The sequence below is a fragment of the Symphalangus syndactylus genome, chromosome 4 (assembly GCF_028878055.3).
Source record: "Symphalangus syndactylus isolate Jambi chromosome 4, NHGRI_mSymSyn1-v2.1_pri, whole genome shotgun sequence".
Lineage (NCBI taxonomy): Eukaryota > Metazoa > Chordata > Mammalia > Primates > Hylobatidae > Symphalangus > Symphalangus syndactylus.
Genome location: NC_072426.2, coordinates 138258876 through 138283603, shown reverse-complemented (window position 1 = coordinate 138283603; position 24728 = coordinate 138258876). Strand labels below are relative to the sequence as shown.

Below are 24728 nucleotides of genomic sequence, written 5' to 3'. Positions count from 1 at the left end.
CTTGAATTTGTCTAGGACAAAGGTGGAGGCAGGGAACATTATTCTACATTGAAAAAGATTTAAAAGAACTAATAAGCAAATGCAATACATGGCTCTTGTTTGGATCCAGATTCTAATACATCTAACAGAAAGCTCCTTTGGTCAAGAAGAATTAGCTACCATTTACATGATATTCTTATAAGAAAAAGAGGTTGTTATACTTCCCATTTTACAGGTCAAAGAAATGCGATTCAAAAAAAGACACATCGATTTTCTAAAGATACACAGTCAATAGCTGAGCCAGGATTCAAACCTGGTGTCCTCTCAATAACGTTAGAGCTTACCTGGTAAAATAGTGCCTCCTGCAGCATGTTGCTGTGATAGCTTTTGCTTGTGCAGTCCTAGGACACTGAGTTAAAACTTACTTTAAGTTTGGGAATAATTGATAAACGGTGACTTTCTAGGGCTACTGCATATTTTCCTATTCTGCTAGTCTAAAGAGAATGTCTGTATAGTAAAAGAACTTGCTAGGTCACCAAGACAGAGCCAATTTCACATGTCAAAACCATGCACATACTATTACTTTCACTGTCGTTGGGTTATGAGGAAAGCGAGAGGAGAAGAAGAGTTGAGGAGAAGTGTCTAGGGAAAGAAGGTGAAGGGGAAAAAATACTGTATTGATGGTTAGGTGGCTTGCAAGCTTTGATGGAGGAATTTGACTTGCTTAAAATCGGGTACTGGCTGGGCGCGGTGGCTCAAATGCCTGTAATCCCAGCACTTTGGGAGGCCGGGGCAGGTGGATCACGAGGTCAGGAGATTGAGACCACGGTGAAACTCTACTAAAAATATAAAAAATTAGCCGGGCGCGGTGGTGGGCGCCTGTAGTCCCAGCTACTCGGGAGGCTGAGGCAGGAGAATGGCGTGAACCCGGGAGGCGGAGCTTGCAGTGAGCCGAGATTGCGCCACTGCACTCCAGCCTGGGCAACAGAGCGAGACTCCGTTTCAAAAAAAAAAAAAATCGGGTACCTGTGGGTGTCTTGAAAGCAAGCCAGGAAGTTTTTCTGCCTCACTTTTGTTTTGAAAGTGTCAAACTTACAGAAAGATTGAAAGGGTATGCATCCTTATACTTTTTCCCTGGATTCACCCCTGTTGTTAACTTTTTGCTACATTCATGTTTTCTCTATTTATACTTTTTTTTTTTTTTTGAGACAGAGTTTCCCTCTGTCACCCAGGCTGGAGTGCGATGGTGCGATCTCCGCTCACCACAACCTCCTCCTCTCGGGTTCAAGCAATTCTCCTGCCTCAGCCTCCTGAGTAGCTGGGATTATAGGCATGTGCCACCACACCCCCCAGCTAATTCTGTATTTTTAGTAGAGACGGGGTTTCTCCATGTAATTCAGGCTGGTCTAGAACACCTGACCTCAGGTGATCTGCCCACCTTGGCATCCCAAAGTGCTGGGATTACAGGCGTGAGCCACCACTACACATTTTTTTAATTGTTCAACCTTCTGAAAGTTTCAGGCTTCCAGATGGCTTCCCGCTGTGCACCAGTATATATATATCTCCTAACAACAAGGGCATTTTACTTCTTACTGTGATAATTTTATTGTGCTCAATTTAACACTGGTATAACATTATGTGATATACAGTCCATACTAAGAATCTCACATTTATTTGTTCCCCATTTGTTTTTGAGGGGGGAGATAGAGTTTTGCTCTGTCGCCGGGGCTGGAGTGCCATGCTGCAATCTCAGCTCACTGCCACATCTGCCTCCCGGGTTCCAGTAGTTCTCCTGCCTCAGCCTCCCAAGCAGCTGGGATTACAGGCACATGCCACCATGCCCAGATAATTTTTTGTATCTTTAGTAGGGATGGGGTATCACCATATTGGCCAGGCTGGTCTTGATCTCCTGGCCTCAAGGGAGCCCAGCGCCTTGGCCCCCCAAAGTGCTGGGATTACAGGTGTGAGCCACCACACCCAGCCTGTTCCTAGCATTATTTTGTTTTGTTTTGTTTTTATTTCAAGATCTCAGATTCAATCAGGGGTCACACATTGTATTTATCATGTTTGTTTCCTTTCCTTAAATGTAGAAACCTTTTTTTTTATGCTTGTTTTTCCTGACATTGACATTTTTGCAGAATGCATACCAGTTGTCTTGTAAGAATGCTCCACAATCTGAATTAGAGTAATTTTCCCTAATGGTTAGCTTGAATGGCAATATTTTTGGAAAGAATATTATATAGGCAATGTTGTTTACTTGCCATAGCATCCTATCAGGAAGCACATAAGTTTGTCCCATATTTTTTAGTTTTTTTTGAGAGGGAGTCTCGCTCTGTCACCCAGGCTGGAGTGCAGTGGCGCGATCTCGGCTCACTGCAAGCTCCGCCTCCCGGGTTCACGCCATTCTCCTGCCTCAGCCTCTCCGAGTAGCTGGGACTACAGGCGCCCGCCACCACGCCCGGCTAATTTTTTGTATTTTTAGTAGAGACGGGGTTCCACCGTGGTCTCGATCTCCTGACCTCGTGATCCGCCCGCCTCGGCCTCCCAAAGTGCTGGGATTACAAGCATGAGCCACCGCGCCCGGCCTAGTTTTTTTTTTTTTAAATAAGTAATGTATGGGGTGAATCTCTGCAATATGAATATCTTGTTTTTCCAAGAACTTCCACCCCATGATTTTAGCATTCATTGATGATTCTTGTGTGAACCTTTAATACATTTGTGATTATGGAATCAGATTTTTAACGTGGGGTCTTTTCTCACTCATAGGAAAGATTCCCTATCTTGGACCTGAGGCTGCTTTCTTGAAGAAAATTTGACTTTATTTCATTTAGTGGGAAGAGCAGCAGCCCAGCTATTAAGTTCTAATATGCAATAGGCTGCAGGCTGTGAAGTGTTCGTGGCAGTAGACTCTGAAGCTAAGGAGCTGAGGGCTTAGCAAGTTTCTAGAAGCTGCCATCAACATGTCAAGTCAGTAAAACTGAAAGTTGGTCAGATTTCAAGGTCTGGGGAGGATATCCACTGTGTACTGGGTCTTGAGCTCTAGAGAGCTAGGCCTTGCTAAAATAAAAGAATTACCTTACCTATTATCTTTGTTCAAGGCTCAATGGAATTTGTGACGGCCCTGGCTGACCTCCGAGCAGAGGCTAGCTGTCCCATCTGTCTGGACTACTTGAAAGACCCAGTGACCATCAGCTGTGGGCATAACTTCTGTCTCTCCTGCATCATTATGTCCTGGAAGGATCTACATGATAGTTTCCCCTGCCCCTTTTGCCACTTTTGCTGTCCAGAAAGGAAATTTATAAGCAATCCCCAGCTAGGTAGTTTGACTGAAATTGCTAAGCAACTCCAGATACGAAGCAAGAAGAGGAAGAGGCAGGAAGAGAAGCATGTGTGTAAGAAGCATAATCAGGTTTTGACTTTCTTCTGTCAGAAAGATCTAGAGCTTTTATGTCCAAGGTGCAGTTTGTCCACTGATCACCAGCATCACTGTGTTTGGCCCATAAAGAAGGCTGCCCCCTATCATAGGAAAAAACTGGAGGAATACAATGCACCGTGGAAGGAAAGAGTGGAACTAATTGAAAAAGTCATAACTATGCAAACCAGAAAATCACTGGAACTGAAGAAAAAGGTAAAACATAGGGCAGAAGAAGTCAAGTCTGAATTTGAGCAACTTAGGTTATTTCTCCAAAATGAGCAAGAGACTGTTCTTAGGCAATTACAAGATGAAGAGATGGATATTTTAGCACAACTAAATGAAAGCCTAACAAAATTTTCAGATTATACCTCTTCATTAAAATATCTATTAAAGGAGATAGAGAGCATATATGTGAAGTCAGAACTGGAATTACTGGCAAATGTTAAGGATATCTATCACAGATATAAGAATTTAAAATTCCCTGAACCGTTTTCATTCAAATTAAAAGAATATGGTTACCATCTGCCTCCACAATATTCTGGCCTAGACAAAATTATCAAGCGATTTCAAGTAGATGTAATTCTAGATCCTGAAACAGCACATCGTAAACTTATAGTCTCAGAAGATAGAAAAACTGTGCACTATGGAAATACAACACAAAATGTACCTCATAACCCAAGAAGATTTTATCTCCTCCCAGCTGTTCTGGGTTCTAAGGGATATAGTTGTGGCAGGCAGTACTGGGAAGTAGAAGTGAAAGACAAGCCTGAATGGATTCTTGGTGTCTGTAATGACTGTCTTCCCAGAAGGAGGAAGAGTCAACCAATTTTAGTACAGGATGGATTATGGGGAATTTGGCGATCCAGTCAGAATAATTATATTGTATTGGGCCATAAGGAAATTATTCTGCTGCCACAAGTAATACCTAGTAAGATTGGCATTTTTTTAGACTATGAAATGAATGAAGTTTCCTTTTATAATTTGAATGATAGATCTCTTCTCTATACTTTTAATGATAATTTTACAGGAGCACTTTGGCCTTATTTTTATACTGGAACTGACTCAAAACCCCTTAAAATTTCTATAGTAACAGATTCTGAATGAACTATTAGAAGACTCAGTTTCTTTCACCTAGTAGACATAATTGAGCCAGTGAATCTAGTTTTGGCTATTCTGTATTTTGTCCAGTTTTTCCCATAAAAAGCAATATTTTTTATCTCAGTTTCAGCAACTTCCAAAAAATATGATTATGGAACTTACTTTATATTAAATTATGGGGTCAGTGACAAAGTACTTTAGAAATTCTACAGTAAAATACTTGAAAAATATATTACTGAAGAAATGTATTATGTAAGAAAATCTATTACTTTCGTAATTGCCAGTAAAAGCCCAATAATTTTTTTTCTGTATTTCTTATATACTTTTCCTTTAAGAAAGATTAAGTCTTTATTAAAGGCATTCATCATTACTCTTGGACTACCTGCTATGTAAATACAGCCTCTTTTTCTTTTCTTCTTTTCTTTTTCCTCTTCTCCCCTCCCCTCCCCTCCCCTTTTTTCCTGGAGTGCAATGGCCAGGATCTCAACTCACTCAACCTCCATCTCCCAGGTTCAAGCAATTCTTCAGCCTCAGCCTCCCAAGTAGCTGAGATTACAGGTGTGTACCACCACGCCCAGCTAATTTTTGTATTTTTAATAGAGGCGGGGTTTTATCATGTTGGTCAGGCTGGTGTCGAACTCTTGACCTCCAGTGATTCGCCTGCCTCGGCCTCCCAAAGTGCTGGGATTACAGGTGTGAGCCACCATGCCCAGCCAGGTAGCTACTTTCAACCTTTTTTTTTTTTTTTAATTAAAGTTTTTATTTTTCTATTTTGCCCAGCGTGGTGTTGAACTTGTGGCCTCAAGCAATTCTCCTGCCTTAGCCTCCCAAAGCACTGGGGTTACAGGCATGAACCACCATGCCCAGTGCCACTTTCACCTTTCATCTGTCTATCTCCATATTTCTAAGTAACTTACTTTATTTTTTATTGTGTGTGCCTTTGTCAGTATTGCCTTAGTCCTATAGAAAATGAGATGGCACTCTTACATCCTCCTCTGCCACACACACACATACTGTACACACACAACCGGTAGATAATCTATTCTTCTGTTCCCACTAGACAGAGTACCCTCTAGTGCTGTTCAGCTACTGTCCTTCACTTCACTTTGGAACTGATCTCTAGTTTCAGAATCCATCTTAACTTAGTTCCATCTTTTCCTCCTTATTCTGTTAATTCAGGAATTAACATCTTTCAATAGATCACAGATGGGTAACATTTGGAAAACTTGTGTCAACAAAAAAGACGAGCTTTTGATGGGATTATGTTGTATCTTTTTAGATTAATATGAAGAAAATTGACAACATGTCAGCTAGTAGACATAACAGTGAATCTATTCAATTAATTTTTATGTAATTGTCTCTGAAATTTGTAGTTTTTAGTGTATGTGTATTTGACATCTTTTGTCAGATTTGTCCTTAAGTATTTAATTTTTTATGTTGATTATTTCAATTCTAATTGTTCATTACTAGTATACAGAAAACTAATTTTTGAATATTAATCTTATTTCCTATAGCTTGCTAAACTCATTTTTAGTAGCTCTTGTTTAGATTCCATTGGAGTTTCCGTAGAGATAGTCATGTCATGGGCAGGTAAAGACGTCTGTATCTCTTCCTGTGTAATATAGATCATTTTTCTTTCTTTTTTTTTTTTTTGACATAGAGTCTCGCTCTGTCACCCACACTGTAGTGCAGTTGCATTATCTCATCTCACTGCAACCTCTGCCTCCTGGGTTCAAGCAGTTCTGGAGCCTCAGCACCGCACCCTCTCCACCCGCAGTAGCTGGGATTACAGGTGCCTGCCACCATGCCCGGCTAATTTTTGTATTTTTAGTAGAGATGGGGTTTCATCATGTTGGCCAGGCTGGTCTGGATCTCCTGATCTCAGGTGATCCACCCACTCTGGCCTCCCAAAGTACTGGAATTACAGACATGAGCCACTGCACCCAGCCCCAAAGCACAATTTTTAAAAATCTAGGTTTAATGTTTGAATTATTGTTCACAAAATTTATTTGAATTACAACTATTGCTTTATAACCACTTTTGCCAGCTTTTTTTTTTTTTTTTTTTTTTTTGAGACGGAGTCTCGCTCTGTCACCCAGGCTGGAGTGCAGTGGCGCGATCTCGGCTCACTGCAAGCTCTGTCTCCCGGGTTCACGCCATTCTCCTGCCTCAGCCTCTCCGAGTAGCTGGGATTACAGGCGCCCGCCACCGCGCCTGGCTAATTTTTTGTATTTTTAGTAGAGACGGGGTTTCACTGTGGTCTCGATCTCCTGACCTCGTGATCCGCCCGCCTCGGCCTCCCAAAGTGCTGGGATTACAGGCGTGAGCCACCGCGCCCGGCTTTTGCCAGCTTTTTAGAGGCGGTCACTTTGAACTCAGCTCTTTTGGTATTTACTTTTATAGTCACTAAATCACATTCCAATAATACCTCTGGATTTTTCAGTTTGAAGTATTATGATGTCCCACTTTGGGAGACAAGAATTTGGAACAGCCTTTACCTTGTGGCCCTCTTCTAATAGAATTTCTCATTTTTGTTTTAGAATATTTTCTCACATTTATTTTGACTGTTTCAATACCATTCATTTCTGAGCCATGTATTGTCAAGTGATTGCCTTTTTGCTTTTTCTATAACAGTTTCCTGTAGTTAATACTTATCTCATCTTCAATATGGTTTGTATTCCATGTTCTTAATTCATTCCCAAACTGTCCCCTGCAGTTGTCTAGTTTTCTGAATTCATTTAAAGGCATCTGGCTTTATACCATTTTCATCTTGCAGAATACTCTCAAGGAGCCCTCTCATCTGCAACACAGGCACATTTGTTCACTAAGCCAGTGGCTCAGATATCTTGGGGATATTCTTGGCATCTCTTGCATTGTTTTACCTGTCTTTATATTTTTCCATTTGGAACTTGGTTTCTTGTTTAATTTGAGAACATCCTTCAGTAGCTTTCTTGTAAGGTTCATGGGAAATAAAGTTTTTGAGACCTTTGTATCTGAACATGTCTTTAGTCTATCCTGATATTTAACCAGAAGTTTATCAGGGCCTGGAATTATAGTTTTAAAACAATTCACTCATGTATTTTTAACCTTTTAAATTGGGAAATATATTGTTATGATATTTACAATGTGTAATGAAATACATTAAGGCCGGGTGCAGTGTCTCACGCCTGTAATCCCAACACTTTGGGAGGCTGAGGCAGGCAGATCATGAGGTCAGGAGTTTGAGACCATCCTGGCTAACACAGTGAAACCCCATCTCTACTAAAAATTCAAAAAATTAGCCAGGCTTGGTGGCATGCACCTGTAGTCCCAGCTACTCGGGAGGCTGAGGCAGGAGAATCACTTGAACCCAGGAGGCAGAAGGTGCAGTGAGCCGAGATCGCGCCACTGCACTCCAGCCTGGGTATCATCTCAAAAAAAAAAAAAAAAAGCATAGGCAGAATTCTATAAGCATGAGATTTAATCAATACATTACATAGATTTGGTCATGAACTCGCACCCAAGGTCAGCTGGCGTTATAATGGATAAATTCAAGCTCCAGGTGCTATTGTAAAGCTTCAGCTTTAAGTTTTTTGTTTTTGTCTTTTTTGAAATGGAGGCTCACTCTGTTGTCCAGGCTGGAGTGCAGTGGTGCAATCTCAACTCACTGCAGCCTCCCTCTCCCGGATTCAAGCGGTTCTCACGCCTTAGCCTCTGGAATGGCTGGAATTACAGACTCGCGTCACCATGCCCAGTCAATTTTTGTATTTTTAGTAGAGACAGTTTCACCATGTTGGCCAGGCTGGTCTCAAACTTCTGATCTCAAGTGATCCACCCGCCCCAGCCTCCCAATGTGCTGGGATTCCAGGTGTGAGCCACTGCGCCCAGCCAGTTATTTTACACCAATTCAGAGAAAATTACACATCTGGTTAAATTACAATAATAAGTAGACATCAAAAATAGGATGACGCTGGTGAAATAAGTGTTATTAGAGATACATGGATCAACTGAACTATTCGAGGATCTATAAACTCAGTGGCTTCTGTGGACAAGAAAAGTTATAGTTTAAAGACAATCATTTCTGTAAGTGATAAGGGTTTTGTAAATGAAAAATATATACTGATACATTTCCAGCATCCCTACTCTGCATTCCCCTTTGGCCAGTTTCTGACTACTTAACATTCCACCACCAACCTTATGTCCCAAGAAATCATCACTATAATATTCTTTATCCCCATTTCCCCTACATAATCAGTCTTCTTCCTAATTGTTCCATCCCTTATTCATCACCAAAACTAAGGCACTGAGATAGTGGAAAGAGCATGCATTTGAAATCCCATACTAAGTTGGGCAGTTTGTGGCAGTTAACAGTTTATTGCCTCCATTTTTATCTTTTCAAAGAATCAGCTTTGGTTTTGTTGATTTTTCTCTCGTTTCCAATTTTCAATTTTATTGAGTTCTGCTTCAATTTTTATTTTTGTCATTCTGCATGCTTTACATTTAAAAGCTCTCCATCCTTTTTTCTCTAGTTTTTTTTTTTTTTTTTTTTTTTTTTTGAGACAGAGTCTCGCTCTGTCGCCCAGGCTGGAGTGCAGTGGCAGGATCTCGGCTCACTACAAGCTTCGCCTCCCGGGTTCACACCATTCTGCTGCCTCAGCCTCCCAAGTAGCTGGGACTACAGGCGCCCGCCACCAAGCCCGGTGAATTTTTGTATTTTTAATACAGACGGGGTTTCACTGTGTTAGCCAGGATGGTCTCGATCTCCTGACCTCGTGATCAGCCCGCCTCGGCCTCCCAAAGTGCTGAGATTACAGGCATGAACCACCATGCCCGGCCATTTTTCTCTAGTTTTTTTTTTTTCAGTTCAACAGACATTTATTAAGCATAGATGGTATAGGATACTGAGTGCCCCCCCAGCTCTCTGTGCTCCCCCCACGCACACGCTGTCTATGTCGATGAGGCTGCTGTGCCGCCGGTTCCCTTCAGCTCCTTGATCTGCTCAGCCAGCTCCGGGTTCAAGTCAAACTCCACTGGGAAGGCGGAGATCCAGTACCTGACCAGGTGGCACGTTTTCACCTGCAAGGAATTGGAGTTGTCCTTCCGGGATTGTTGGTAGATGTGGAGCAGCTTGGCCGCCAGCTGAGAGGAGGGGATGTACCAGGGGTGCATCATGAGGAACATGCGCACCAGCTGCGGGTCCCGCACCTTCCCGGAGTCATCGAAGGCTTCGATGCACCCGCGGAGCAGCTCCTCCACCGTGCAGCCCTTGTCCAGGTCCAGGGTGCCCACCATGGCCGCCAGCGCGGGGTGGGCTGGGCCCAGGCTGCGCTCTGGGAGCCTCCCACCTTCCACCGGGCTCGGACCTAACCCCTGTCCCGGGAAAGGCAGAGCGGGAGTCTGCGGAGGCGCTGGCGGGGGAGCGGCCCCGCGGGCCTTCTCTAGTTTCTTAAGGTAAAGGGTTAAGTTACTGATTTTAGATTTTTTTCTAATATATTATAAATTTAATGCTATAAATTTCACTCTAAATACTGCTTTAGCTATGTTACACAAACACTGAAATATTGCATTTTTATTTTTATTTTGCTCAAAATATTTAATTTCCCTGAGACTCTTTTACTCAAGGGGTATTTAGAAGTGTACTAGTTTTCACATTTTTGTGGATTTCCCAGAGATTTTTCTGTAATATCTATTATAATTTTGTATAGTCTGATAACGTAGTTTGTGTTATTTCTTTTTTTTTTGAAACAAGAGTTTCACTCTTGTTGCCCAGGCTGGAGTGCAATGACACAATCTCAGCTTACTGCAACCCCCGCCTACTGGGTTCAAGCGATTCTCCTGTCTCAGCCTCCCAAATAGCTGGGATTACAGGTGTACACCACCACACCTAGCTAATTTTTGTATTTTTAGTAGATACGAGTTTCTCCATGTTGGCCAGGCTGATCTCGAACTCCTGACCTCAGGTGATCTGCGTGCCTTGGCAGTGCTGGGATTACAGGCGTGAGCCACCGTGCCCTGTCATTTGTGTGATTTCTATTCTTCAAATGTGTGAAAGTGTTCCATAGCCCATGATGTGGTTTATCTTGGTGAGTGTCCCATAGGAGCGTGAAAAGAATGCTTATTTTGAGTTCTCTGTTTTTTGTTTTCACTGGAGACAAGATCTCACTAATGTTGCCCAGGTTGGTCTCAAACTCCTGGCCCCAAGTGATCCACCCACCTTGGACTTCAAAAGCGCTAGGATTAAAACAGGGTCTGACTATATTGCCCAGGCTGGCATTCAGTAGCTATTCATAGGCAGAATCATAGCCCACGGCAGCCCCAAACTCCTACTGTCTGCCTCAGCCTCCTGAATAGCTGGGACTACAGGTGCACTCCACCATGCCTGGCTTCTCTGGGTTTAATCAAGCATGTTTTATGATTACATTTTAATCTTTTCTATTAACTTATTTTATACATCTTTTTTTTTTTGAGTTGGAGTCTCGATCTGTCGCCCAGGCTGCAGTGCAGTGGCGCGATCTCGGCTCACTGCAAGCTCCACCTCCGGGGTTCATGCCATTCTCCTGCCTCAGCCTCCTGAGTAGCTGGGACTACAGGCGCCCGCCACCATGCCTGGCTAATTTTTTGTATTTTTAGTAGAGACGGGGTTTCACCGTGTTAGCCAGGATGGTCGCGATCTCCTGACTTCATGATCTGCTCGCCTCGGCCTCCCAAAGTGCTGGGATTACAGGCTTGAGCCACCGTGCCCGGCCTATACATCTTTTAAAAACATTTTAATGGTTCTCCTAGGGTTTATAGTATATATTTTTAAATAATTTGGGGCCTCCTTTAAATGAAATTATACTGTTTCCCTTTCAGTATAAGAACCTTGTAATAGTATATTCCCAATTCTCACTGATCCTTTGTGGTCTTGTATTCATATATGGACTACTTTTACATATGCTGGAAAAACACTATTATTGTTTTAAACTGCTAGTTATCTTTTAGAGCAACTACCTTTATTTTATTTTTATGCACTTTATTTCTTTGTGTAAACACAAGTTTCTGACATCTATAATATTCCTTTGGCCCAAAGTATTTTTTTTTTTTTAAATTCCTTGTAGTGTCCGCTTGATGGCAATGAATTCCCTCCATTTTATTTTTTTTAAGTATTTCGACATTGATTTTTATAAATATGCTAATTGGTTATAGAATTGTGAGTTGGCAGCGTTTTTTTATTTATTTACAGAAGTAACTTGTCAGGCTGGGCGCAGTGGCTCCCGCCTGTAATCCTAGCACTTTGGGAAGCCGAGGCGGGCAGATCACGAGGTCAGGAGATCGAGGCCATCCTGGCTTACATGGTGAAACCCCGTCTCTACTAAAGATACAAAAAAAAAAAAAAAAAAAAAAAAAAAATTAGCCAGGTGTGGTGGCGGGCGCCTGTAGTCCCAGCTACTCAGGAGGCTGAGGCAGGATAATGGCGTGAACCTGGGAGGCGGAGCTTGCAGTGAGCCGAGATCACACCACTGCACTCCAGCCTGGGTGACAGAGCAAGACTGTCTCAAAAAAAAAAAGAAGTAACTATTGTCTCCTTGATTTCACATTTTTCTGATGAGAGGTCTGTTATAATTCTTATCCTCCTTGCTTAACCTCCTTCTTAGCCTCCTTCATGCACTGCAAAACAGTGTTTCACTCACTGACTACATACAGTACAGTGGTCCTATAAGATTATAAAACTATTTTTATGTAACTTTTTTTATGCTTGCCATTGTGTTACAGTTGTCTATAGTATTCAGTACAGTAACGTGCTGTACAGGTTTATAGCCTAGAAGCATTCGGCTGTACCATGTAGCTTACAGGTATAATAAGCTACACAACTGCAATTTAGGTTTATGTAAGCATACTCTATGACATTCACAGAATGATGAAATCATCCTATGATGTACTTCTCAGAACATATTCCCATAGTTAATGTATGCATGGCAGTAACGTATTGTTTTTACTTGGGTTGCCTTCAAAACTGTTTTTGATTTTAATTTTCAGCAGTTTGATTGATATACCTAGGTTTGGGGATTTGCTATCATTTTTCTTGTTTTGGGGTTTTTTTGGTGTGTGTTTTTTGATATTCATCATGCTTGGTGGGCTTCTTGGTTCTGGAGTTTTCATGTCTGTAACGAAATTCTTGGCCATTTTTTTTTTCAAATATTTCTTCTGCTCTTTTTTTATTTTTTAATTTTTATTTATTTTTGCCATCATTTCCTAGTGATGAGATTTCTTCTGAGATTCCAAGTATCCACAAATGACACCATTTGATACGGTCCCACAGTTCTTAGGTTATCTTTTTTATTCTTTTCACTTTATATTTCAGTTTGGGTAATTTGTTTATCTTCAAGTTCACTGATTATTTCCCTAAGTGTGTAAAGGGTACTAATGAGCCCATTGAAGGCATCTTCATCTCTTTTCTGTGGTTTTCATTGCTAGCATTTCCATTTGACTTTATAGTTTCCAACTCTTTGATAAAATTATCTATCTGACCCTGCATGTTGTCTTTATTTTCCGCCAAAGCCTTTAAAATATCAATTATTGTTTTTTTTTTTTTTTTTTTTTTTTTTTTTTTTTTTTTTTTTTCCTGAGAGTTCTTATTTTGTGTCATAGCTTAGTCTGGTTCTGATGTTTTGTCTCTTCAAAGTGTGGTTTATTGTCCTCTTACATTGTCTTTTTGTGTGCCTTGTATTTTTTTTTTTTTTTTTTTGAGACGGAGTCTCGCTCTTTCGCCCAGGCTGGAGTGCATTGGCGCAATCTCGGCTCACTGCAAGCTCCGCCTCCCGGGTTAACGCCATTCTCCTGCCTCAGCCTCTCTGAGTAGCTGGGACTACAGGCGCCCGCCACCACGCCCGGCTAATTTTTTTTTGTATTTTTTAGTAGAGACGGGGTTTCACTGTGGTCTCGATCTCCTGACCTCGTGATCCGCCCGCCTCGGCCTCCCAAAGTGCTGGGATTACAAGCGTGAGCCACCGCGCCCGGCCTGTGTGCCTTGTATTTTGATTTTTGTTTCTTTTGTAAAAACCAGACATGTATAGGAAAATGTATACTGAGGTAAATATACGTATACCCTTTTTTTGAGATAGAGTCTTACTCTGCCACCCAGGTTTGAGTGCAGTGGCACCATCTTGGCTCACTACAACCTCCGCTTCCTGGTTTCAAGTGATTTTCCTGCCACAGCCTCCCAAATAGCTGGTATTATAGGCATGTGTCACCACGCCCAGCTAATTTTTGTATATTCAGTAGAGATGGGTTTTCACCACGTTGGTTAGGCTGGTCTTGAATTCCTGACCTCAGGTGATCTGCCTGCCTCAGCCTCCCAAAGTGATGGGATTATGGGCATAAGCCACCACACCCAGCTGGTAAATATTTTTATACTTGTAGATTATATTAGTTTTATAGGGAATACCCTAATATGGTATCACAAACTGGGTAGTTTACATAACAGGAAATTTTTTTTCTTTCTCTTTTTTTTTTTTTTTTTTGAGACAGTCTTACTCTGTCGCCTGGATTGGAGTGCAGTGGTGCCATCTTGGCTCACTGCAACCTCCACCCCTTGGGTTCAAGCAAATCTCCTGCCTCAGCTTCCCAAGTAGCTGGGATTACAGGAGCCTGCCACCATGCCTGGCTATTTTTTTTTCTTTTTTTGTATTTTTAATAGAGATGGAGTTTCATCATCTTGGCAAGGCTGGTCTTGAACTCCCGACCTCGTGATCCACCCACCTCGGCCTTGAAAAGCGATGGGATTACAAGCGTGAAACATCGTGTCTAGCCCATAACGGGAAATTTATTGTCTCACAGTTCTGGAGGCTGGGTCCAAATTATGAGTGTTGGCAGGATTGGTTTGTTCTGAGGGCTGTGATACAGAATTTCTTCCATGCCTCCAGGTTCTGTTGTGTTGCTGCCAATCTTTGGCATTCCTTGGCTAGTAGATGCATCACTCCAATGGCATTCCCCCATGTTTCCTCATATAATCTTCCTCTATGCATACCTTTGTGTCAAAATTTCATCTTTTTATAAGGACAGCAGTGATACTGGATTAAGGCCCACCCTAATGACCTCATTTTGACCGATTACCTTCTAAAGACCTAATTTCCAAATAAGGTCACATCTGAAGTACTGGAGTTAGCACTTCAATATACTTTTTTTGGGAGAACACAATTCAACCAGTAGCAGAGATGAACTTGTTTCCCTTCTGCTAGGCCTGTAGTGAGGGTGTGTTTGTATTAATCGAGCCAGGAGTTTTGCAGAGTTTGAAGTTTGTTATTGCTATAGTTACCATTAATTCATTAAAGACTTCACACTCCCCTAGTGATATGTCTCTTTCATTTCTCAAACTGGATTCTACTGTTATTTTTACTCAACTCCTGTTAGTGTGGTTTTGGGAGTTGGGGAAGCCCATGTTCTCTGATGTTCTGATTGAGCATGAGTCATGGGCAGGCACTCTGAACTCTGGTCTCAGGCATGTGTGGCCTTCACAATGTTCTTCACTCTCCTCCAGATGTAATGCTGGGCCTAGCACACATTCCCACATCTCACAGCACAAAGAGAAATGACTGGCACATCTTCCAAGTCCCCTTATTCAGGGAACTACCTGGTGATGCGCTCACCAAAAGAAGGGAAGAAAACTAAGAAGGAAAACAAGGGACTCAGACAACAATAGACTTAAAACCTCTGGACATAAGACAGAAGATAAAAGATAATTCTTAGGGTAAGGGAAACATGAAAGGCCTCAGAGGACAGCTGTGCATCATATCACCCAATTTCAGTTCATGCTAAGATGATAGAGGGCTTCAGGAGATTGAGCACTACAAAGAAAATGAATATAATCAACAAATTACATGTCGAGTTTAGAGAGGAACTTTAGAGATTAGCAGATATGGGGCTGAAAGAGATAAACAGAAAATGCAGCAAGTAAGAAATCAGGCAATTTTAATCACAGTAAAACAAAATTTGTGTATCAAAGAAATTATAATTATAGTACCTAAGTGGTTCAGCTGTGAACAATTATATAGTCGTATGAACATATTAATCCAATTATATTATCATATTTGGATATTTGTGGAGAAAGATAGAGTATGGCCTGGGTGGTGCGAGAGACCTAAATTCTCAGTTTACCTAATAGAATGTTAATTTAAAATGTCTAACATTAGACATATTACAGTTATGGAGAAATAGCAAGGTCAATGGAATAAATCATGCCTCTGTTTAACAGGAATTTGGTGTAGGATGGCATGACCCAGGAGGTTTTTGTTTTTATATAAGCCTGTTTTGTTGCTGGACTGAACTAATATCTCTCTATATAATTTTGATAAAATTCATAATGTGGAAAGCATTGTATTTTTTTTTTTTTTTTTTTTTTTTTTGAGACGGAGTCTCGCTCTGTCGCCCAGGCTGGAGTGCAGTGGCGCGATCTCGGCTCACTGCAAGCTCCGCCTCCCGGGTTCACGCCATTCTCCTGCCTCAGCCTCTCCGAGTAGCTGGGACTACAGGCGCCCGCCACCACGCCCGGCTAATTTTTTTTATACTTTTAGTAGAGACGGGGTTTCACCGTGGTCTCGATCTCCTGACCTCGTGATCCGCCCGCCTCGGCCTCCCAAAGTGCTGGGATTACAAGCGTGAGCCACCGCGCCTGGCCAGCATTGAATTATTGACTGTGTAATACCATCTTTCATCTTAGAATATCAAAAGTACTTTACAATTTATTCCCATTACATCTCTGAAGAGTAGGCATTTCTAATACTGTTTTATTGATAGTTGCTAAAATAATGAAAGAAAAGAACTTTCTTCTGCTTATAAGTGGCAGACAATTCAGAATTGAAGAGCTCCTCTCCTAAATAATACAAAATAGCTTTCAAATAATTCATCCGTCATAATCTATTACTGTACAGATTATAAGAGGTTAGAAATCACACTCAGTGTGAAACACAGCCTAAGTAGTTTCATAAAAATATCACTTGAAGAAAAGATATGAGACCTGGCATTCAAGTTATAAGATTAAACCTCATCCCCTTCATTGTCCAGAAAAAATCCTAACATTACTGGGTCTTACTTTTAATAGAACGATTGCCACTCTATGCAGTGTAATTACTTTGGCAAAGTTATTACATTTCTGTAGCTGAATACTAAAGCATGCATCCTATTGTGATGGCGTCTTTTTCCATCTCCTAGGAAGACAATTCTAACAAACAACTCTATTATATCTATCCAGTTTGATTTTGTCCTCTTTCTCTTCCTCCTGGTAATACCAGCCTTAATCTTTTTTGGATCATGAGTTTTTGTGGTGTCTTTCCAAATCGCACTGTATTCTATCTTCAGAGATGCAAGATTATGACTTGCTGTTTCAGAATCTAGAGTCAGATCTATGTAAAATGAATTAAGAATGTTTTGTCGACCATAATTTTGTGGCAGAAGTCTAGAATCATCATCCCTTGTTAAAATGGAAAAGCTCATAAAGTTTTTATCTTAATACCTGTTATTGATACATACCCTTATATCAGTTACTAGTTATTTGAGTGAATAGTTTACTCTGCTATCTCACTTATTAGAACTTTAAATAAGAAAACATGGTCTGAAAGTTTTGTTTTCATCTAGTGTGTGTATCATATCCTATTCTTTATATTTTCAGGTTTTCAGAACGGCATCTTATTCATTTTCCGAATAAAGCATAAAGTGCTCAAAATCAGAGTTTAATCTCTTCCTCTAATATTCGACTATCTTCGGTAGCATTCATGTAATTTTAGTTAACATAACTATTGGTTTAGTTTTGGCTTATTTAAAGCATTTTACACTTCCTGTTTCAGAGGTCAGATGTCCCCTGTGAGCTTCTTCCTTGAGGCAGCCTGCTCTATAGGACAGGTGAGCCCAGCGGGAGCCAGCCCACTGCAGACCCAAACCCTCTAGTTCTTGTCACAAAAAGAGGCTGGGACCTGATGGTGGTTCTCTCCCTGCCTTTTCCTGGTGGTCCTTCTGACTTGGAGTGGCCTGGAAATTTCAGTGGCGTGACAGCCGGAACGTTGCCACTAAAATTCCTCTCTGGGCACCATGAGCGGCTGACAGGGCACGCTGATAAAACGATTCGCTTCTCCCAGGATTGGTGGAGCGACCGCTGTTGGACGAGAGTGGTTGTCCCTGGATCTCTGAGCAAAGAGACACTGCCGTGGCGGCCGCCGGTCAGCGTATAAGGTCTGTTAGGGAGACCCGAAGCCCTGCACCAGGAACGCAGTTTGGCTCGCCCAGCCCACCCTGCAGGGCTGGCTCTCCAGGCGCTGGGTCCGGGGAGAAGAGGACAGCTGCCCCGCCGCACCGCGCGTCCTTCCATCCACTGTGGTACATGGCGCTGCCCCCGGGTCTCCAACGTCGCGCTACACCTCCACGGCCTCACCCGGAAGTCGAAGCCCAGAGACGGTGCCGGCCGCACCCAATCACTGCTCTGCCGCTCCGACTTCCGCTACGGACTCGCCCAGCCTCCTGGGAGAAACGCTGCAGTTCTTGGGGCGCTGAGGCCACTTGGGAGCTTTGCGTTCTGTGAGAAGGTTGCATTCTGAAGGAACCTCAGCTCTTTGCTTTGCTCTTCTGCCACCCACCACTACCTGTGTCGTACTGAGGGCTCTCCCTGCCCCGCCTTAACAGAAGAGAATTCCAGTTACTGTTTTAATTTATTGAATCTTATTTATAACTGGTTGGAGAAAAATGTGGTTATAATTCCCACTGAACAGCTTATTAAAAGTTACAGTAACACTATGATAATTGAGATATTGTCTTTTAGGGAATAAATAATGAAATTATAAGATGAAATATACAGAAGAAATTACAAGATGTCTGGGAATTTACTCCATTGGCAGGAGAAGTTGCTGGGGTTATAAAGATTGTTAATTCAAATGACAGAAATTGGTTTCTTTTTATGTGTAGGTTCTTCATAATGTTCTCTCTACTATTATGGATGTATGAAATACTCCACAATTTAAAAGCTTCCTTTCGTACCCGGCATGGAAGTTCATGCCTGTAATCCCAGCACTTTGGTAGGCTGAGGTGGGCGGATCACATGAGCTCTGGAGTTTGAGACCAGCCAGGCCAACATGGTGAATCCCCGTCTCTACAAAAAATACAAAAATTAGCCGGACATGTTGGCCCGCCCTTGTGGTCTCAGCTACACCGGAGGCTGAGGTAGGAGAATCGCATGAACCCGGGGAGTTGAGGTTGCAGTGAACCAGGATGGCGCCACTGCACCCCAGTCTGGACGACAGAACGAGACCTTGTCTGAAAAAAATAAATAAACAAAAGATTTATTTCAAAAGGCTAATCATGTTTCAGCGTTATCAATGCCTCGTTCAAGAAAAGCTCATTTCTCTTACTCTTTTCTTTGAGCCGCCTCCCCGCTTTCAGTCCGCCTCAGGGCTCTCAGATTCTGTCTCCTTTTCTCTTCCTCCTCACAGTTGTCCCTAATCTTTTTTTTTTTTTTTAATTTTTTTTTTTTTTTTTTTTTTTTTTTTTTTTTTTTGAGACGGAGTCTCGCTCTGTCACCCAAGCTGGAGTGCAGTGGCGCGATCTCGGCTCACTGCAAGCTCCGACTCCCGGGTTCACGCCATTCTCCTGCCTCAGCCTCTCCGAGTAGCTGGGACTACAGGCGCCCGCCACCACGCCCGGCTAATTTTTTTTTTTTTTTTGTATTTTTAGTAGAGACGGGGTTTCACCGTGGTCTCATCTCCTGACCTCGTGATCCGCCTGCCTCGGCCTCCCAAAGTGCTGGGATTACAAGCGTGAGCCACCGCGCCCGGCCAGTTGTCCCTAATCTTAATCGATTTTCCATCCTCTACCAATCCTATCTCCTTTCCTGTCTGCACCCTTTTTAATCTCATAAAACTGCCAAATTAGTTTAAATTGGGATTGAGGAAAGAGCGAGACCAGGCATTGTGCTTCCACCTGGGTGTGTGTGTTCTGTGTGTGAATCCCAGGCCTGGTCTCAGATTACCTGAGTCATCTGGGGCTGGTCCCTGATACCCTCTCTTCATCCTTTTGTGGTCACACGAAGACAAGGAAAATCAACCTCAATTTCCCTTTAAGTTTTCTGTAAATATAAACACCAATGAAGACATATCTTCTGGAAAACTTGGTTGTGTGTTTTTTTTTTTGAGACTGAATCTCACTCCGTCACCCAGGCTGGACTGCAGTGGCAAGATCGTAGCTCACTGTAGCCTCAAACTGCTGACCTCAAGCAATCTTCCTGCCTGGGCCTCCCACACTACTCGGGTTGCAGTCTTGAGCCATTGAGCTCAGCCTGGAAAAAATTTTTTAAAACATAAGATTTGGTGTGGCACAGAACTCAGTATATTCCAAGAATGATTTTTGTTTCTCATTCTTCTGTTGACTGTTTAATGGTAGATATGCTGATTTTGCAGAACAGTTCAGACATAATTAGATGTAATTAGGGCAAACCAGCATGAGGCCCCTTATGAGAAGTCCAAATCTGTGATTGTCATACAACATACAAAAGAACTTTCTCGTATACGATGTCAGAGTAAAGAGTGAACCAAATAGGTATATATGTAGGATATGTGTATGCTACTATAATACCATAATCATTTTTTTTTTTTTTTTTTTGAGACGGAGTCTCCTGTCACCAGGCTGGAGTGCAGTTGCCGGGTTCTCGGCTCACTTCAACCTCCGCCTCCCAGGATCAAGCGATTCTCCTGCCTCTGGCTCCCGAGTAGCTGGGACTACAGGTGCCCTCCACTATGCCCAGCTAACTTCTGTATTTCTAGTAGAGACAGGGTTTCACCATGTTGGCCAGATGGTCTCGATCTCTTGACCTTGTGATCCGCCTGCCTTGGCCTCCCAAAGTGCTGGGATTACAGGCATGAGCCACTGTGCTGGGCCAATAAAATTTTAAGTAAATATAAAAAAGCATATTTATATTTTATTTTTTGTAGAGATGGTTGCCCAGGCTGGTCTGGAACTCCTGACCTCAAGCGATCTTCCTGCCTTGACCTCCCAAAGTGCTGGGATTATAGCCATGCTGCCAGCCATGTGTAGGGTATGTATATGTTCCTATACCATAATAAAATTTTAATTACATTTGTAAGGTATGTAATTATATGCATTTCTGTATAAAATGTACATATAAATATGCTAATTAATACAAGAACATATTGAATTATAATCAAATATATATAGTTTTAGATGTATATTGAAAGGTTTATCTTTCTAAAAATACAAAACTGATGGTTAAAAAATAAAATGCATGAACTCCCCAAGGTTCCTTCCTATGTGGCTGCTTTCCCCAGCTTAGGTCCGGCCAAAGGCTGCATGCCCTTTACTGAATGTAGCTCACCTGTGCCTCCTGGTACAATCCTCACTCAGATATTCTGCTCCCAGTAGAGGGTTAGTATAGGGTGTGGAGCCTACCCGTATTCACTTGTCAGCAGTTCACTGGGTATTGTCAGCTTTTTCCATCCTTGCAGAGCTGTTTCTTCCTCGATCCAGGTCAGAAGACGCAACACAGTCCCTACTTCTTGTTCACCAAAATGGTGACCTCAGAACGAATTCAGTCTTATACCCTGTAGGGAGTTTTTTTTCCTTATGCAGTCAGCATGGGGGAAGTGACAGATCCCAGAGGGCAATTCTCTCTTGTTCTCTGATTGCTCCTCCGGGGTCCTGGGTTGGTGAAGGGGACAGGGGTAGGGACCTGCAGAATGGTCGTGATGGGGTGGGAGCTGCGGAAGTAACACATCATGCACTGAGTGGAGCATAAGGGCAAGTGCTGGTTTTTTTTTGTTTCATTTTTTTTTTTGGACACAGGATGTTGCTCTGTCACCCTGTAGTGCATTGATGCAATCATGGTTCACTGTAACCTGGAACTCCTGGGCTCAAGCACTCCTCCAGCCTCAACTTTCCAAATAGCTAGGACTGCAGGCACATATCACCATGCCCAGCTAATTTTTAAAAATTATTCTTTTTGAAGAAACGGTGTCTCACTATGTAGGCCAGGCTAGTTTGGAACTCCTGGCCTTATCCTCCTTTCTTGACCTCCCAAAGTGCTGGCATTACAGCCATGGCTCCCAGCCAGTCTTTTGTTATTCATAATGAGCCCCTTTGGATCAACTGGATTTATGCTGTTGTGGTGGGTTGGATTGGGGCCCCAGGATAGCCTCAGGATAGGGCTGCTCACAGAAGACCAAGTGATTAGAACTTTCAGTAGGATGGTGGGGGGACCTGGAAAATAAACTTGATACAAATTCTTGAAGAATGTAATATGAGGAGCTTTGAGATTTGTGGACACCTTGAGGTGCGGGGAGGGTGGACCACCCAGAGGGGGAATGAAACTATATTTAAATATTAAATGTGATACCTATACTGCACTTACACTTTTAAAATCGTTCTTTTAGTGATTTATTTTAAGATATAGATAAAATGATATGATGTATGAATACTGCATTAAAATGATTTGGGGAAGGTAGAAAGAGCATGATCTTGATAAAATAAAATTGACCATAATAATTATTGAAACTGTGTAATGAATCTATGGGGGTTGGGGTGATCTATTGTTCAATTATGTCTCTCTTTCTGCATGTTGGGACTTTTCCATAATATCCCAAGAATTAAATTGAGATCATACAGCATCCTACTTATTGTTGTGTCAATCCCACATGGGAAAAATTGAACACCCATCAAATTTAGTCCAGATATAAAGACTGATTATGCCACACACCCACACACACTAGAAGGATAGGAACAGGTTTGTTTCTCACAGGCTGGGGTGTTGGAGGAGAGCAGCACAGGCCTGTATGTGGTCTGTAAATGGACTGTGAGAGCAGAGAAAGAAGACAGGCTTGGTGTTTTTCTTCAGGTTAAGGTGTGGGCAGGGTGAGGGATCACTCACTCACAATGAATCTTGTCTGGTTTGAATCTCTTTCCTGCCCTGAAGGAGGGAGCACCTGGGCTTTCTTAGCAGGTTGCCCAAATGTGTGGCCAAAGAAAAAAATGGAGGAGTGAGGATTAAAAGTTATCAAGGGTGAAAAACTGTAAAAATGGATTTGAACTATTTTGTAGGATTCCCCCACACCCTGATGTTTAACTGTTGATTAGATGCACCATGTTTCATTTCATTGAATTTGAACTTGTTTGAGTAAGCCTTTATGTGCTCAATGAAGCTGACAGCTTAATCTAGTAAGGGAAGTTAAAATTCCATTGAATGCCTTCTTCAGGACCCCAGCATTGCATATTCTGGGAAGTGAAATGAGTCTTTGGTCCCTCTCAGTAATGTCCGGAACTCCGAAGGAGTTCCAGATCCTGTTGAGGCTTCGTATTGTGGCCTTAGGGTATATAGAGAAATGTGTGACCTTGAGTTAGATTTTGGATATTTGTGAGGCAAGAATTCTTTACTCTGAAGCAGGTAACTCCAAGGCTATGGCTTCATAGTTAGTAAAACTGAATATTGGGCTGATCATTGGTCAGGGGCTCCAATTCTGAGAAGATGGCCTGAAGTTCCATCCATTGACTGACCTTGGAGTCCTTTTGCTTGTTAAGAATGTCCTGATTAATAAATGAAAAGTAGTAAATCCCTACTAAGCTCATCACGCATGGCAATGGTTATGCCATCCTTACAGTGTATAAACCCCACTACTGTTTATCATTTGATCCCGGAGGTGTGAGGGGGAGGTCTCTCAGGTAGCCAAAGGACCTAAGAGAGGAGCGATCTCCTAATCCCAGTGGCATGTGGCAGGGACTAAGGACAAGGTAGGCAGGCTACCCCTTCCTGCAGATGAAATATGGCAGAGGGCCTGCGTCTGGCTCTATGATGTAACAAGGATTCCTCCTATACCTATGCTGAAAACTAGCAGGGTACTGCTTCTAGAATCCAAGGCATGCTGAGCAACTAAGTATGAAGAGTTACAGGCCCAGTGCCTATGAGAGCTTCATGTACTGCAATTTAGAGTCTGTAGGCCTTTCGTGGAGGGGGTCCCATTAAAGATGGGTAGATTTGGAAGTAACAGCATAAGTGACCTTAAGCAAAATTTGTAAATGATGAATATGTTTCCTCCAGAATCCAAAAAGGGTTAAAGATACTGGGCTTGTTTTCACATTGTGGGCATTGAGAGGTTTTATAGCCATTTATCCACAGTGTCAGAGATGGAGTTGCTTTCAGTTTACCAAATAATTTTCAAACAATTAATCGAATAAGAGGCTTGCACTGTGTGGGGGAAATGACCCATTCCCTTTGTGTAAACTCCTTTGTGAGTATTTTCACGGCTTGAATGAGTGTTTCAAACGGATCACCATGGAGGAGAATGTCATCCATGTAAATCATACCTGCTGTTCTGGAGGAAGTTGAATGAAGTTGGAATCTTCCCTACAAGGTTTGTGTGCAAAGGCAAGACTGCTAAGGTGCCCACGATTGGTGGGTAGAGATGCATAAAATTCCTTTGAGGTAAAGGGAAAGCATGGCCAGGAACCTGTAGAAATAGGCCTGAAAAAAACTAGCCAAATCTTTAGTAGCCAGATATTTACCACTTGCTGATTGGATGGAGTAAGTCATGTCAATAACATTGGGAGAGATCATCCGATTAAAGCCATTATCAATTCACTCTGAGATGTCATACTTCTTTCAAAGTATAAGAACACACAAAATTGGGGTTGAACCCAGAAACAGTGAGATAATCACTCCTAGGTCTTGTATCATGGGTTTCAATTCTTGAGTATCCTATTTTAACTAATATTTAGTCATATTATCTTTTTTTCACTGGGGTCAGGAATATCCTTTGGATCCCATTTTGTAAAGCTAGTTTGAAAATTCAGAAGACTTAATTTAATTGCATTTATTACTTATCCTTTCTCTTTTTTTCTCTTTGATATATCATCCCAGTGTGTGCTCTGATCATGGAAAATTTAGGGAAACTAGTGATTCTCATAGTTAAAGGTTACCTCTTTTATCTCCATTTTATGTTCAGTAACATCACTAAGGTAATAGAGGGTTCATCATTTAAAATCAGAGGGATCCCTGGTTAACTAATTAGAGGCAAAGGATTACGTCTATGAAAGTTTTCCAACTGATGCATTTCAACAGATGCTGAGGTTCAATCATCATCCAAGTTATAGAAAAAGAAAAGTCAACCAGTACCATTAAATCATCCGTGTTGTGCAGATTCCTTTGGTAAATTTTGCATATTCAACTGGAAATTGCAAATTAGGAACTTCTGTTCCAGTTTTTTTTTTTTTTTTTTGATCCTCTCCTTTATAGTTTGGT

At 42.0% G+C, this 24728-nt stretch overlaps 2 protein-coding genes across 5 annotated transcripts in view; one reads left to right on the top strand and one right to left on the bottom strand.

Moving 5' to 3' along the window:
* LOC129481202 (tripartite motif-containing protein 60) overlaps positions 1–24728 on the top strand; it is an 82903-nt gene that overhangs the window by 5683 nt on the left and 52492 nt on the right. Inside the window, exon 3 of one of the 4 annotated variants that reach the window (XR_008657286.1) lies at positions 20416–20519. Coding sequence is in view for 3 of the 4 variants with exons in the window: in XM_063638350.1 (XP_063494420.1) it covers positions 3078–4498 (1421 nt within the window). In the remaining variant the exon portion in view is untranslated. Of the gene's footprint in view, positions 1–3077; positions 5524–20415; positions 20520–24728 lie in introns of those variants that run through there. The other 3 variants (XM_063638350.1, XM_063638351.1, XM_055276316.2) reach the window with 3 other exon arrangements.
* Positions 15859–18762, bottom strand: LOC129481206 (protein FAM218A). The gene has a single exon (XM_063638358.1). The coding sequence runs from the start codon at positions 17805–17807 to the stop codon at positions 17334–17336; it is 474 nt and encodes a 157-aa protein (XP_063494428.1). The 5' UTR covers positions 17808–18762; the 3' UTR covers positions 15859–17333.

Excerpts from the sequence above, each read along its gene's own strand:
- LOC129481206 (XM_063638358.1), bottom strand. The coding sequence starts at position 17,807 with ATGGAAGGACGCGCGGTGCGGCGGGGCAGCTGTCCTCTTCTCCCCGGA.